Consider the following 16397-nt stretch of genomic DNA (forward strand, 5'->3'; position numbering starts at 1 on the left):
TGAGTTTATAATCTCCAGGTTTGTCTCTCTTCATAAAACAGTCTCAAGCTCACTTTAAAGAAAAAAGAAGAAGATCAGAAGCAACATTCAAGTGGGAGGAAATGACATTATCCTGAAGTAATATAGGTTAGCAGTACTTCTCCAGCACAGGAGGGTTTTAGTAGGGGGAATAAAACTAGAAGACTAAATATAGTATGGAAGTACAGTGATTTCTTCGCTGAGGAATTGAACCAGACTTACTCGGTTCCAGATATGATGAGGTACGGAACATCAGAGGAGCATATGGGTGCTGAGAACAGATGCACTGAACCAAGAAAAAAACGCCTCAGACTCTAACAAGAGAAATGAACTTGAATTTTGGGAACTGGTTGTCTTTCAACCCAAAGCGCCCTTAGATAATGCTCCTTACTAATAACAAGCTAACTCCTCACATCCCCATAAAAGCGTTCAGGAATATGAAGTCCCAGAGCGCTCTTCATACGTTAAACGGAACTGTCAAAACACAGCCCTAGGAGAGAAGCTGGTAAAGAATTTCCAAGATGTGCTTCTGACAAGGTGAGAGGGGAAATGGCCCAGGGATTATAAGGCTTTCTCGCTGGGGCTTCTCTGTAAATGTAAGAAAACATGCACATTGCGTAAAGTTGGTCATGGATACTTCAACTTGTAGAAACTGTGGAGTGTGTGCTTAAATGTTCCATGGTTATGCGCACTGAGGTACAGACCGGGTTCAGGATTTGGGGGTGGGGAGCAGAGAAAGGGGAAAGGAGGAGGGGAGAGAGAGAGGGGTCGTGTAACTCTAAGAGCACCGCTGGTTGGGTATTCTTTCCAAAGCTGGGGTATAGACTAATCCTTCATCTGGTCCTTTGGTAGGCTTGTGTCGGGGAGGGGGAGTGGTGTAGAATTCACTTCGTGATAGAAAGAATGCTAATACAAACCAAATTAGGCCCATGGTGAAAAGAAAATCAAAGGCTTACAGATTCATTGGTAGTGATGAAGACACGAGATATGCTTTCAGTGAAACTGAAGTCATGGGGGGATATGTAGATGAAACAAACCGGGGTTGTGAGGGTTCCCTTGGTAGGTGAAGGCCAAGAAAGAACAAATAAATTCTCTTTAAGAACGTGAACTCCGAGACAAGGGTGCCATGAATTACTACCGACTAGATGATCAGGGTTTCAGGAAAAATGTCTTAAATTGCGTAAGACCGCCCAGGACTCCGATGAAACAGGCTAATGCAGGAGAGTTAGCCTCACTATGCGAAGACACAGACCTCAGAGAAATTGGGAACCCTCTCCAGCCTAACAGCAAGGCCTTCCAGCGGCATCAGTGAGCTGCCCGGCCTCCAAGTCTCAGGACTTGTCAAACGGGGATGCAACAGCGGACGGTTAAGGCTGTCTGTGTGTCCAGGGCAGGCCCCTGAATGGGCCACACTATGATGAAATGGTACTTAGGGTCGCAACTTATTAGAAAGCACCACTGATAGCAAGCAGAAGGGGTGGTCTCCGGACAGAGCACACCAACTCCTAGAATGTTCCATCTGCAAGCTTCGTGCATCACGTCAGGTCCATGGCAACCGTCTACTGTGAGTAAAATCTGATTAATAACAGCAGCACCTGATACACACAGGTCACAAGGATTTTTCACGGTCCTTTTACTTCTACTTTCCTAAAATATCTACTCATTCAGTCTTATTGGAAATTTACAGTATTTTTCTCCAAGATCAGAAAATAAAGCAGCATGTGAACAGTAACGTATTAAGTGGATTAAGAAAAAAAAACCAACCCAGTAGGAAAGCATCCCTATAACAAACTAAATGAAACTGTTCTCTTTTTTATCACTATCTCCTAATATTTCTACCAGGGGACATGCATTTCGTGTGCAGTAAAAATAAAGGAGACCGTTCTTACCATGTTTAGCATTTCATCAAAAACTTCTTGAGAGATAAAATGATAATCAACTCGGTCCCCTTCTCCAAAGTAAGGGGGTCTCGTGGTGTGACAGGCCCTGAAAACATAGAAGAGAGAACCTAGTCTGTATCTAGTAACTTGAAATTCAAAATGGAAATGAGTTCAGTATAAAGCATACTTTAAAAAACTGAAATTGATCCCTGAACCATAAAAACGATAAAATAATATACTTGTGAGGCCCCCGGTGGTTTTAAAAGGCGAGACTGCATTCAGCTGCGATACTCTCTATGGATGACAAAAGGTTCGGATTATCAACACCGAATTCTTACTCATTGTTATTTATGGCCTTTGAACCACCTCCTCGGCCATCATGTAATCCTTTAGGAAGTAGAACAATATTTATTCCTCATGTATTTTCCACCCACGTGTGTTCGTGTTCTCTCTGACCTGCGGCCATTTCCTGCAGCTCTCCTTGTCCCTCCACCTAGCGAGCCCCCTTGTCCTCAGGACTCGGTTTGAGTGTCACCCCTCCCCCCACACACACACACACAAAAGCGCCTTTCTTGACCCCCTATTGCTGGATTCTGCACCTTTTCTTTACACTGCCATCACCTCAGTGCTGTCGCCATGTGCACCCCAGTTACTTGTTCAGGACCCCATCTCCTCCGCTGCCTGAGGGCAGACATGAGCTCTTTCTGTGGAGCTGTCAGCACTTACCAGGAGTGGGGTTGGACCTCCCCCGGGAATCCACGAGTCCAGTGCTGCGTGGGATTCTAAGCTGCACCAGAGAGGCCTTTTCTGACCACGGTCCGAAATGGCCACTCCACTCCCACCCCCACACCCGCAATTACTCTCTCACCAAAACCACCTTCTTGTGTCTGTCTCTGGTTTTTTCCTGTCTCCCCAGCAGGACCTGTAAATCACGAGGGAAGCACTTTATCTTCTTCATCTTGTTACCCACTGCATTCCTAGCGCCTGGTGCATAGTAGGCACTTGCTAAACATTTGTAACGTGAATGAAGACATGAAACATGTGAAGTGGTCACCAGCTGCGATGACCTCCATTCCAGAGGGGACTATAAAAATGACTGGTCCGAGGCCACAGAGCAGCCCCGAGCTAAACCACGGCGGTCCCAGCTAGCCCCGGCCTCTTGGCGACACAGCATTCTGACTTCTCAATGTTACAGTCTGGGAATGTAAATTTATGTTTAGTTTTAAAATAGGAAATGGGTCCACACTTGACATGCTATTTCATTTATTCCTCAAAACTACACGAGGTGGGTGTTACTGTTTTCATTTGACAGACAATGAAACTGAGGCATAGCAATGAAGTTAACATGACTGCGGAGCAAGGTCAGGGTGACCCCAAACAGGGCAGAGTTGCAACCTCAAAAGCCCCTCCATGACAAAGACAAACACAGTTTCCATAATTCACCCCACTGTTCAGCTTCCATGATGACCAAGCATTAACTATACGAGTAAATTCTGAGGTCTCAATGTCACATTTAAATTGCATGTTCAGGAAGCAGAAGACACGCTGAGAGAAGACTGTCAAATTGTCATGACGTCTGTTTTGCTGTTTGAACACACTGGCATTTCTTCCCACACCTGGCAGGGACCTGGGGCCCTCTGCCTACCGGTGTCCCTGACAATCAGGAATGATCAATCAGTGACTCGGCAGCGGCCCCTTCGTGTGGCCTTTATGCACTGCGCTAAATTTGCATTTCCCAACAAAGACACTGAGCGGCAGGAATTGTTTCAGAATTTCTAAAAGGAAGACAGAGCAAAGAAGCAATTTGAAGCTTCTAGGCAGAGAAACAAAGAGATGGCTTCACCGATGTGGAGAATGCTGATGACAGAAGCTGCATCCGCTGTGGAGCTCTCTCTATTAAGAAGGACCTCAGATGACCTGAGGTTTTTTGAATCTGTCATCCAATTTTCACAGACAGAAACACCCACTGTGAAGTATGCTGCCCGAAGATGAACATCTTAAAAAGGAAATACTTCATAGTAAAGGCAGTGTTTCACTAAACTTACTTAGGAAAAAAATGCTGCCAAATTTTAGAAAGAACAAAGCACAAAGAAATGTGCTTTGGCTATCACCTTCAACAGCCTCCCTCTTGCCTGTAAATGTAATTTCATTTATAATTTAAATTTCCATGAGTTGATCACTTACTAGTTCATTTACTAGTTCAATCATGGTACATTAGTTAAATCATGGCTTATAATGGGAGCCCTACTCCCCATTAGTTTCGCCTAACAGACAAAGGCACTGAGTTGGAGATTAACCCCAGGCTACCACATTGGTCCAAAAGGTCTAAGGGTGAGTTAGACATTCTAAAGGGGAATTCATGGGCCATCTGTCAGAGAGGATCCTAACAGACCAAGTCCACAGAGAGGAGGAGATGATCAGGAAGGAAAGGGACCCAGGAGGCCAGGCCAAATAGCAGACTGTTCAAACACCCAAGGAAATGCAATCGGAAGAAAAAGATAACCTAAGAAGAGCTGGCAGGTGGATGAGGAAGTAGCCATTTTTTTCAGTGCGATTCAGAAGCGTGCAGATTTAGAATCTCAAGTCTGCGCCAGATTGCCTCAGGAAATAATACACTTCTTGTTACTGAAAATATTTAGGCAGAGGCTTGGCTGCAAGCGCATCTACATTCAAGCAGATTATAGCACGCCATATTGTTAGTAAGCGAACCCTTTCAAGGGGCATCCACAAAAGCCCAGGTATTCCCAGGGTATTCGGGAGGCAGTTTAAATTGGTCCTAATGCTCAGTGCAAATTATATGTCAATAAACTGCTGGACGCAACTTAAGAAATCATCAACACAGAAGATTCTAGCACTTAGTGTGTCTGAGCACCAAATTCCAGGAAGCCACTACTCTGTCCACTGTGCAATAACTACGCACCACTTTCTAACTCATACCATCACCACCTGTCACTGTTTCCTAACTGGTCTCCTCGTCTCCAGCCTTCCCTCCCCAAGCCCCCTCCCAACCTGCCCACAGGACGCACTTCCTAAAATGCAGCTGACACTCTTTCTGGTACTCAACACCCTCCTTCTTAGAGGCCCTTTAGGATCCGGCCCATGGCTATCATTTCAGTCTTATCTTCTGCCATCTCCATTCATAGGTCAAGCTGTAGAGCAGCGGTTCTCAACCTGTGGGTCGCGACCCCTTTGGGGGTGGAACGACCCTTTCACGGGGGTCGCCGGGTACTCGTATGTGGGCGTATCTGCATGTGGGCCTGGAGACGGATAGAGGAGTGGTATCTTGTTTCCTAAGACCATCGAAAATAGTGTTTTCCGACGGTCTTAGGCGACCCCTGTGAAAGGTTGAGAACTGCTGTAGAGTGTATTTCCAGTTAATCAAATTGCCTGTTCTTTCTGTCTGAAATGCACTGCCCATCCCTCCCCAGCCCCACCTCCCACCCCTCTTTTACTTCTGTCAGGGAGGAGCTTGACTTCCCTCATCACAGCACCCATCACACTGGTATCTTGTTAGGCAGCATGTAACCTGTCTAAATCCCGTACCAGACTATAAGCTGCCAGGGGTCCAGCCCCATGTCTCTTTGCTTTACAGTTTTTATCACCGGCACGTGGCATATGGATGGCACTCAATACACACTGACTGAATGGCTACATGAACCCTTGTACTGGTCTATCACATCTGTATCAACGGACATATTGCATTAGACTGCATTTAGGTAGAGTCTAAATGAACACCATCTCATTTAGCTAAAGAGCTGTGGTCTTCTACTTTGCTGTCTTACAGTGTTAAAAGGAAAATGTGTTTAGTAGTCAGCATCATGAAAAAGGTTCTGAGAATAGAGTGCTATAAAATAGAGATCTAAGGGAGAAATATAAAGTTTTCTTTCATGACCATTCAGATCGCTTAAACGGCCTTAAATCTGGAAGATAAGTAGGTATTGTTTTGTGTTTCCCTCATGATTCTAGCACTCTTCCAGGAAGCCCCTAATTTGTGTGGTTAATATAATTATTATTGGACGTAACAGAGACCTGGAAGGCAGTAAATCCATATTTCCTGGCCACTAAGGATCCATGTAAAGAAAGACCATCCAACCTACTTGGAAAACCAAGAACAAATAATAAAATCAAACCACAATCTCTCAGCCACACCCACATGCATTATACTCCTCGCTTATGTTTTTAATGTTTATATGTCTGGATATGCCGCTTAGCATGTGGAAATTTCATCGACGGTCTTGGTCTTGTGTCAGTGCAATTTAAAAAGGAAGACAAAATACCCAGAGAGAAGGAAGTAAATAGGAGGGAAAGAAAAAGATTCAAGCAAATGACAGAGAAAGTGCCTTCGTAAATGCTTGTGCTCCACGATGAGATTGTATCTGCGCCCCTTTTCATTTAATTAAAAATCAATAAAATTTATGTCAAGTAGAGAACAAAATTAAAAGAAAATCTAAAGAAGAGCCATGGCCTGCCCCTGAGGGTATGCTTTGGTTTTCTTATTGATTTTAATTAGAAAGTTGTGGCATATAATAGCAGTAACTATCTTCTTTTCTCAATGGATGAGATTACGAGCCATCTAATACCCTGTTTTACCCAAGGACATGGTCTTTGATGCATGCCTTGATGGAGCTCTTAGAGTGATCTGCCATTGAACAAGCCCTGCTCTCTGCGCCTTTGCTGATGCCAGTGGACGATTGGCTGGTGCTCTGAATCTCTGAGGGAGGCGGGTAAGTGAGTGTGTAGTTGGCCGTGGGCAGTTGCGAGTGTCTCTCAACTTGCCACTAATTCCATCCAGAGGAGAAAAATGGCGGCCGCAGCAGTAACAGTAGAGAAGCGTGAAGATGCTTCAGGATGTTTGTTTTGCCAGCTTGCGCCTCCACACAAATTGCACATGACACCCACTATTTAAGGTCTGAGTTCCCCACTAGGTCACAAATTTCTTTAAAGGCAAGGGCCGCACCAGTCTTGTTCCCACTCTATCTTCAGGGCCGAGCACATGGGAGGAACTCAATAAATGTTTATCGAAAGAATGGAGGAACAAATGAATGGATCCTTCCTTCTCTCTCTCCACATGTCCATCAGTGGAGGCGTGAAAACCAGCTATGCTTTTCACCGCAGTCATTTCCCACTAAATGTTGCATACAGTGCCACTGACTCATTCATCTACCCACTCGCTCAGTTAGTCATTCATTTAATAAATATTTATCACACGTGGACTAAGTGCCGGGCCATGTGCTGAGCACTGAGGGCTGAATGGTGAGCAAAGCTGACACTGTCCCTACCCCCACTTGGGTTTGCTGAAAGTTTCCAGGTTTACATATTAGCACAACCGTCAGGATACACCCTTTTGCCCAAGTTTGACCTCCCATTCTTTGCGTTCCACTTATCTTTTAAAACAGGTTCAGTTCCCCTAGATGAGCATAGTGGCACTCTCTACTTTTTCATTCTAATATCAAGTTTTAATTTATTTTTGTTACTCCAGGGTGCTTAAAATATATTAACGAATAAATTATTGTGTAGTATTTGTGTCCTAGGGTTGTTCAAATGAGGGATGTAATTTTAGATATCTAAATAAATGGACCTGTTTGAAAGAGTATTTACATTGTTTGAATACGTGTCGCTTAAGGGAAGAAACTTTGCTATATTAGCATCAGAAAATAATTTGCATTTATTTTTCTTGCTGTCCGATATATCTTTGCAGTCACATCCTCAGCTCACTGATGAACACCACTAATCTAAAAGTAATTTCTTTGCCATACAGAAAGAAATAAAAGAGAAAGCCAGTTTAAAAGACCCGAGTGATCATGCTTAATCTGATGCTCAGAAATGTCTTCAAACATCTGTAAGTCCAGCTGAAGGTTTCTTTTGGACGGTTCTAGTGTTTTGGATATTTTAACTGGGTCAATAGGGAACCACGGAGCAAAACATTTGCTCCAGAAAACTAAGTGTATTGAATGCTACCATGAGGGGAAGGAAAGGCTTTTGCTGCCTTTTCTCTTTCCCTCTTCCTGATATGTGTGTCAGAAGAGGAAGACGGTGTGGAGATAAAGAGGCTGAAGCGCTGTCAACATGAGTTCCAGGAGAGGCTCTATGTATGTCAGCGGTTCCCAGATCTGCCCACCACACATCACAACACTGTCCTTCCTACTGTCACACTGTGTTCCGGCGCCACTGTTCTTAATTAAAAACACATGTATCTCCAAAGCTTGAAGAGACACTTCGGCTGTTGCTGAATTAGAGTTAAACATTTGGAGGATTAAAGAGGGAAAAAAAATAGTGTCTATCACAATGCAATAAATGGTAAAGAAGCTGATAAGCCGTCTAGGCACATTTTTGAACTTGCTTAAAATTAATAGCTGACGTTGGTCATATCCAATTGTATATAGTCTTACCAGCCAATTATCAGACTTACCCGTATCTGAAGTAAGTGCTGAACTGCCTGCAGAGGCGGTGGGCGAGTTCACGTTTGCCACAGGCTTGAGGACCCGCTAACACCAACATGGGGTAAGGGGCGTCCAGGCTGGGAAGAGTGCTGTAACACAGGGCAGAGACAGTGAGGGGCCTGTTTCCATCAGATTTGCAGCGTGCTAACTGCATCCCATGTGGCAAGTGTCTGGGTCACTATTAATTCAATTAATTCAGTAGTCGAGCACTTGCTATATGTACATGCTGCATAAAAGGCTGGTTTTCTTTTCTAGAAGCAGGGGGATTACTGCCCAAGGCCAAAAAATAATATTCAAAGCACAGATAACATGTAAACTCCAAATATATATAAATGTACTTTAACAATGTTTTTAAACAGAAACATATGGTAACATATAATTAATTCTTGGTTGATAAAGGACTCTCTTAAGAACTTCGAAATGAAAGAAGTAAGACGGCCCTCTGTGAGTTAAACTTTAACATCCATACCTGTTGAATTACAACACCGATACGCAAAGAAAATGGTAGTCACTAAAATTTACCTGAGCAGTTACTATGTGTCAGGCACTGTTTGAGGAGTCTTACATGCGCTACCTTATTTAATCATCACAGGAAGCTAATGGAGATGTTGCCATCATTATCCCCACTTAACACACAAAGACTGAAGTACAGAGAGGCTCATTCTCTTGCTCAAAGTAGCAGTGAATAAATAAGAGCTGACACAGGAAGCGAGGCAGAGCTTTCGGGCCTAAAAGGCTGGACTAAAGAACGAATTTAGTACTAAAAGCTCCTGCAACATGCTGAGCTGAAGTGGTGAATTCCACTCATGACACGGATCATAGAATAAAATATAATATTTAAAAAGAATACATGACTGAGGTGTGGATTCGACGGAGAATGGGGGTGGTGGCAGCATAAAGTTCCAATCTCTCCAAACACCCACAGAAAAACTTAAGAGCAAAGGCTCATGAAAAGCACGTGTAACAAACCAGATGGAAAGGGAGCTCCACGAACCACAAACCCACAAAACCTTCAGAGTGCTGGAATCTGTGCAGTAGGAACCCATGGAGTATCATCTGACAGACCTGAGAACCAGGGAACCCCTCCCACAGCCAGTGGTGTCTGCTGGAAAGCAGGCAGGTTGACATTGTACACCTACAAAAACGTGCACGTGCACGGTCACAGCAGCTGTTGTTGTAACAGCCAAAAACTGGAATCAGCTCAGATGAATGGCTAAACTAACTGTGGTGCATCCAAACCACAGAATACTACTCAACAGTATAAGGGGATGAAATAGTGATGCACCCCACAACTTGGATATATCTCCAGGGAATAAGGCTCAGTGAAAAATAACAAGTGCCAATCCCAAAGGCTATATGCTAGTCGATTCCATTTATATAACATTCTTGAAATTATAAGATTATACAGATAGGGAGATTATTGGTTGCCAGAGGTTAGGGAAGATGAGAAGGAGGGAGGTGGCTACGGCTATAGCCGGGAGGCACAGGGGTCCTTGTGACAAAAGTCTTCTGTATCTTGACTATAGTGCTGCGTACATGAACCTACACATGTGATAGAATCGCATAGAACTAAATGCACACACGAGTACATCCAAACCTGGTGAGATCTGATAAGGTTGGTGGGTTATATCAATGTCACTTTCCTGGTTTTGATACTTTACTATCACTATGCAAGATATTACCATTAGGGGAGAACTGTGAAAGATATACAGATTTTCTCTGTATTATTTCTCACAACTGTGTGGATTATCTCAAAATATTGGGTTGTCGGTAAAGTCATGACACATTATTGCAACAAAAAACACAGAAAAAAATATGTCATGACTTTTCCGACAACCCAATACTTTTTTAACGATTAAAGAGAAGAAAAATTTGAGAAAAAGTGACAAATATTGAAGACAGGCAAAGGAGATCTTCTCCATGAAGAAGACAACCAACACAAAGGCTGTAATTTAAGAAAACTTTCCTGAAATAAAAAAAAAGACACAAACAAGACTACACATTGTGAAACAGCACACAACATGCCTGAGAATACTAGCCCAGAATGACTAATACCAAGACACAGTTTAGTAAAATTACTGGGCTTTAAAGAAAAAGAAAAAAATGTTCAGATGGAAAAAGAGAACGCATGATTTACAAGTACAAGGGAAAGAACAACAAACTGTCATCAGATTTTTGACAACAATGTTTTGCACCAAAAGTAAATGGAGTAGCATCTTTAATACATTCAAAGAAAGAGCTGTGAGCCATGGACTTTATATTTTATAGGAAAAATGACTGTGACTATAAAGGGCAGAGAAGATTATCGACATGCAAGAGTTCAGGGGATACTGACCCCACAGACCTTGCTGAGGAATCTACTAGAGAACAAGCTTCTTACAACCAAAATGACTCAAGAGACATCAATAGAAGGGCTGGAAGCGAGCTATAAATATGCAGTTATCCATAGAACCAAGGCTAAATGACAGCTAAGGAGAACATGGAGCATGTGATGGACATATGCTCTGACAATATAAATATAGGACACTGTTTTTAAAAGGGGGTGATCGACACTTATATAAAATATATACAGTGGGCAAATTCATAGAGACAGAAAGTAGATTAGAAGTTACCAGGGACTAGCAGGAAGTAGGAGCGGATGGGGAGGTATTGTGAAGCGTTTCTGTCTGGGATTATGAGAAAGTTGTGGACAGAGATGGTGGTGATGGCTGCACAACATGGTGACTGTAATTAATGCCACTGAACAGTACACTTTAAAATGGTTAGAATGGCCAATTTTATGTTATATATATTTTATTGTAATAAGAAAATGAAGGGGTGGTAATGGGAGAGCATAGGCAAAATATGCTTTCAATGTTCTCAGTAAACATATTGGTGGTAGCATTAGCACTGGTATTCTGATACTGCTGTGCTGTGATGTGGGGTTTTAAAAAAAGTAATTATGGGGCCGGCCGAGTGGCTCAGTTGGTTAAGAGCTCGCTCAAGAGTGTGAGCTCTGAGCAACAGCGGTTTGATTCACAGCCTGAGCCGAGCTGCCGCTGAGCTGCCAACAGGTGGCAGGATGGCTCAGCTAAAAAAACCAAACAAACAAAAAAACCCAAAAAGTAATTATGGGATATCCTAATTCTGTCGTCTGTGTCCTTGGTGTTGGAGAAAAGGAGATAGGATGTAAGAGAAAGGAGGTTCAGGAAAAGCTCAACTGTAGTCTTGAAATTGAATCGCAGGTATAAATATGAATTTAGGAGGTATTTTATCATTTCTATATAGATGGATACAGATAGATCTATCTAGATTTGGATTAGTTAGGTACAAACAGATTGGATAGGTGTAGGTAGATAGGTACAAATAGGATAGAATGGAAGGAAGGAAGGAAGGAAGGGAGGGAGGGAGGGAGGAAACAGTTATATTCTTAGCTCTGTCCACTAAAAGGCTTACAAACATGACCAACCCAGAGCGATGATTATCCCCAGCATCCACACTGTGGCTGGGACACACCCTTCTCACTAGATCAAACCAGGGCTTCTTGGAGAAATGGCTGATTTCAGAATTGGGACAGGATTTCGACAAGACGAGCCTGGGGGGCCTTGTCACACCAGACAGCAAGAAGCTATCATTGAGCACCAGGCCAGGGTCAAGTTCCTGCTATGGCATTTTAATACTGTATCCTCTCCCCGATCACAGCAGGAGAGGGGACAGTCCTTCCCCCAAAATGCAGCATCGAAGTCCCAAGGTCAAGAGTCAGGGTTCCTCTTTGGGGGCTGTCCGAGAGCTGTGCCCTGACCCTCGCACCCGCCTCGGGGAGTCTCTCCCAGTGGGAACTGCTCCGTCTGGGAGCATCCGCGCTGCTTGGCCATTTGCTCGTATCTGCTCAACAGCCAGGAATGACCGCAAGATATGTGTTTATCAGACACTGCCGTAAATATCTTTGATACATACTGTTATATAAATGTACCCTAAGGCATGCAACAACAAGCAAGCTTCATAAACTAGAAAAGAAATACAACGAGGACATAAATGCCCTTTTTTCCCCAAAACCAAATATGCTTTTCCAGATGTATGCAAATAAATGATAAATCATTTCACCTGGAGGGCTTCCATAAATACATTAAATTGCCAATGTCTATATTATTAAATTACACATAAAAAAAATCGTGTCCTAGATGCAAAATAAACCATTTGCTCTCTGTGGGAAACCAACCATGTGGAAGCACAGGAGCAAACATCCCATGAAGAAGAGAAGCCATTTATAACCTGGAGATCTTACAAGTATTTTTAAAACGCCTTTGGGTATGGGTAGGATTTCTGCATTATACTTACAGCAGAAATGGCCATCTGTTCCGACAGATTGTTTAGAAAGAAAACGAGAAGCCGTGGTAAATCTGTCTTTGAACTTGGAGGTGAGAGACGAGTCATGTGTTCAACCAAACCGAGCGACTCCTCCCTGCAGAGCCGATGGCAGCTCAGTGCAATCACTAAACAGACCCTTTCAGGCCTCCCTCGGGCTGGCTGGGCTTCCTTCGAGGGAGCCTCTAATAATCTGCATTGATGGGATGCGCTTCGGCAGGGGTATTGAGCATTCGCTCAGAGCGAAGAAAAAATTTACAAGGGATAGAAATGATCACAACTGTGTGGTTCTGTCCTACGGCAGATCAACTGACAAACTTTTCTTTTCATTATTATTTCACTGTCCAATGTCATGAGCTAGCCACCACTCAGGGGCCAGATGAAAGAGGGGGGTGAATCCACTCATCACTACACTTTGGGAAAACACCTAGAAGAGCCCATAGTCAAGCCTGTGATGATAAGACGCTGTAACTGAAACCACAGAACCTATCAAAGAAAGACCTGGTCCCCTTCTGTCAGAGGAGGTGAGAAAGAAACAGGTCACAAAACAGAGGGCTGGGGGAAGCGATGACATTATCCTGTGCCCGTCCCTCTCAGTTCTACCCTGTTGATCCCTAGAGAATGAATACCTGTCAAAGATCCTCTGTGGCTGCATCAGGCTATTGACGACATGGGTCATGTGATCTTCAGCTGCGACCACTTCCGGGGGAGGGTTGTATCTATTCACTGCGGCAACCTATTCCAGAATTAGAAATGCAAGAGCAAAATAGATTTCATTTCTAGAAAGAAGACTTAGATTTTCTTTAATGAAACATTCTAGACACATAACCAGGTGGAAAAAATAATTTTATGCATGCTCATGAACCTTTGTGTTCTGTCCTCGTGTCTACTCTGCCTCTCCTAAAACCTACATAATGACAATTATTTTATAATTGAGCTTGTGTCCGTTGGCCTCTTACTTCATTATGTTTCCTGGTTTGGGAAGGGAAAAGCAAAAACAAAAACAAAACCTCTAAAGTCCAAGATTACTTCTAATAGACTAAACATTGCAACTTTTAGTGTAAAAAGGATCCCAGGTAGGTGATACTACAGCATTTTCTTCTCATGCCATCTCATCAAGAACTAATCTGATTACCTCAAATTCTGCCCAAACCTCCTCCTCTTCTAACGTAACTGTCTCTGTTCACAGATACAGGCCTTTTCTTCATAACACACATTACTCCTTGTTTTTGTCATCTAAGTACATTGTCTACCACACCTTTATTTAATACATGGTCTTAAATTTTATTCCCTTTGCAAAATGTTACAGGGGAAGAAAAATCTATTAAGTGCCTCTGAGTGTGAGAATAATAACAGATTCGCATCTGTAACTATTTTTAACCCAGATTTCAGAAAGGCATTTATGAAACAGAATATCTGCCTCTCTGCATATTTACGCCTGGTTTCAGTCCCATCTCAAATTTGTGTCCAGTGTAACAAATCCCCGTTTGTGGAGATTTCAGCTGTCACCAGTCACCAAAGCAAGACAAAGCACCCAGGTATGGTGGTGGGGAGGCACGTGCTAGCATTCGGGGTCTGGCTACTCCGGAGCTGCGTGTTCAGATGACTCATTATCTTCAAGAACAGAATGAAGGATTGAGAAGGTGGGTGTTTACTGGTTCATTTGGGTACCATTTGAGTAGATGAGAGAATGACATAATAATGCATTTTACTTTTAAAAAAATGTTTAGAGTCACACAGGAAGAACCCCGCCCCCGCCCAACGTGACAGTTATCCAAATGACCAGTCCCTCTCTTCTCACTGCATCCAACGGTAGCAGGGCTTCCGCTGCATTTGAAGTGCTGATGCTTGCTTTGCAGGGTAGTTAGCCAGATCCTGGGACAAGGGAACCCTCCCTAAATAATTGATTCACATGTTTTAAATTAATTATGGGGCTCACTGATGGAGTATATTGGCCCTGAAGGAGGTGGCATACGATTTTCAGCCTATTAACGCGTAAACATATGACGTGATATGAGTACATACCTTTTCTTCCACTTTAATCTTCTTCTGATCTAACTCTGTTAATTGCAGCAGCATAAAAATGACGAACAGCCAGTATTCAGATTTTTCCTATTCAAAATATCAAGAGGATTATTCAATTGCCTTCCTTTCCCCAAATTGATAAGCACTGGCATCTGACTTCCGTGGCATAGGTCTGTCACCTACCACCTAGCCAGTCGGTTACTCACCACCCCGCCCCAAAACATACACACAGGCCTCTAGGCTTTCATGTTTACCAGCCGCCTTATATTAACAGCTCAAATGAACACTGTGACTTGTAACTGACAAAGCTCTTCAAATGTGGGATCTTGCTAATCTCCCACTGAGATAAGCAGGACAGGTAAGATGATTTTCCTGTCTAAAGAGACAAACAGCTAAGCCTCAGTGAGGTGAAGCATTTCATCTAAGGTTGGATGGCCAGAGATTCCAACCCCACCTTCTGATTCCCCACTTTCACTACTGCAATCAGTGACGCGTGATTTATGATTATTACTTGATCACTACTCACTATGACTTTGTATTACTTTGTATTAATTTGGATAATTTATTATCCATTTGTTTTACAATAACAAAATGGTATTTGCTTATGGAATGAATTCCTTGTTACTCCCTACCATCTGCCATGTTAGGGCTATCTGCCTTTTCAAAATATAATTCAAGTGGTTTTTTTTTTGTATTAAGAAGTCACATCTCTTTGAAGGGAAAGATGTCAGTGGGTGATAGTTTCTTTAGATGAGAATATACATGAAAGAAATATACAGAGGTACCTTTTTTGTACTTCAGTGTGTAAATGGGAGGGAGAGTTTGTGTATATAAATGAGCTAACACGTGTGAAAGGGCTTGTGCTGGTTACTGATGCACACACACAAATACCCTTCCTGGATCTGAAACTAGGGGGGACGACTACCTTAACCTTGCTGCTTTCTTTCCCAGAGATGCTTTTAAACTGCCCGCCACCATCCCCACACCGAGGATTGTTTTTATTTTTAAATCTTACTTTTCACTTTATTATTATTATTATTATTATTGTTATTATTATTATTACTTGGCCTGCTGGATTCGCTCATCAAGACACACACAAAAGGACAGGTACGCTGATCTACATACAAACTCAAGAGACTACAGAAAGCTAAGTGAAGGGTGTAGGTAGAAGAGCAGAATGAAAGAAAAGTAGGGAGAAAAGACCAACGGACCAAGGACGAGGGACAGCAGCCAGGAGAAAGGATCCATCCATGGAAACGAAGAAAGGGCTGAATAAATCATGGTTCTTTGAATCCCACAGGTGACGAGTCCACGGGAAATATTCTTTCCTACCATCAGTTTCTAACACCACCAATTTCACAGCAATCCCCAGACAAATTACTCTAGATCTAATCTGGGATTTCTTTCTCCTGGTATAAACCAGGCACGGTGCGCTGGCCGCATCTCCAGCCGGGCGCATTCTCTAATTTGAAAGGATATTGCTCCCCAAGCTCAGTAAGTCCTCCTGGAATCTTGATGACCACCTGGATGAGTCACAACTGAGCACACAGAATAGATGGTTTCAGGCCTCATGTTTACCAACCACGGTGCACAGGGTGCTACCTCACTTAACACGACTACTTGTTTCCTAAGACATGGAGAAGGAAGATAAACACACTGTATTCAGAATCCTGATTTCTTTATCAAAAGT

The 16397-nt window shown here is 43.0% G+C and overlaps 1 protein-coding gene across 1 annotated transcript in view; it reads right to left on the bottom strand.

Moving 5' to 3' along the window:
• The window catches only part of LRGUK (leucine rich repeats and guanylate kinase domain containing), a 115199-nt gene that overhangs the window by 51988 nt on the left and 46814 nt on the right, over positions 1–16397 (bottom strand). Inside the window, exons 8-11 of the mRNA XM_019654782.1 lie at positions 14708–14794; positions 13312–13418; positions 8308–8427; positions 1908–2004 (exon numbers count right to left, since the gene is read on the bottom strand). Of these exons, the coding sequence (XP_019510327.1) occupies positions 1908–2004; positions 8308–8427; positions 13312–13418; positions 14708–14794 (411 nt within the window). The remainder of the gene's footprint in view (positions 1–1907; positions 2005–8307; positions 8428–13311; positions 13419–14707; positions 14795–16397) is intronic.

The sequence above is a fragment of the Hipposideros armiger genome, unplaced genomic scaffold (genome assembly GCF_001890085.2).
Source record: "Hipposideros armiger isolate ML-2016 unplaced genomic scaffold, ASM189008v1 scaffold_231, whole genome shotgun sequence".
Lineage (NCBI taxonomy): Eukaryota > Metazoa > Chordata > Mammalia > Chiroptera > Hipposideridae > Hipposideros > Hipposideros armiger.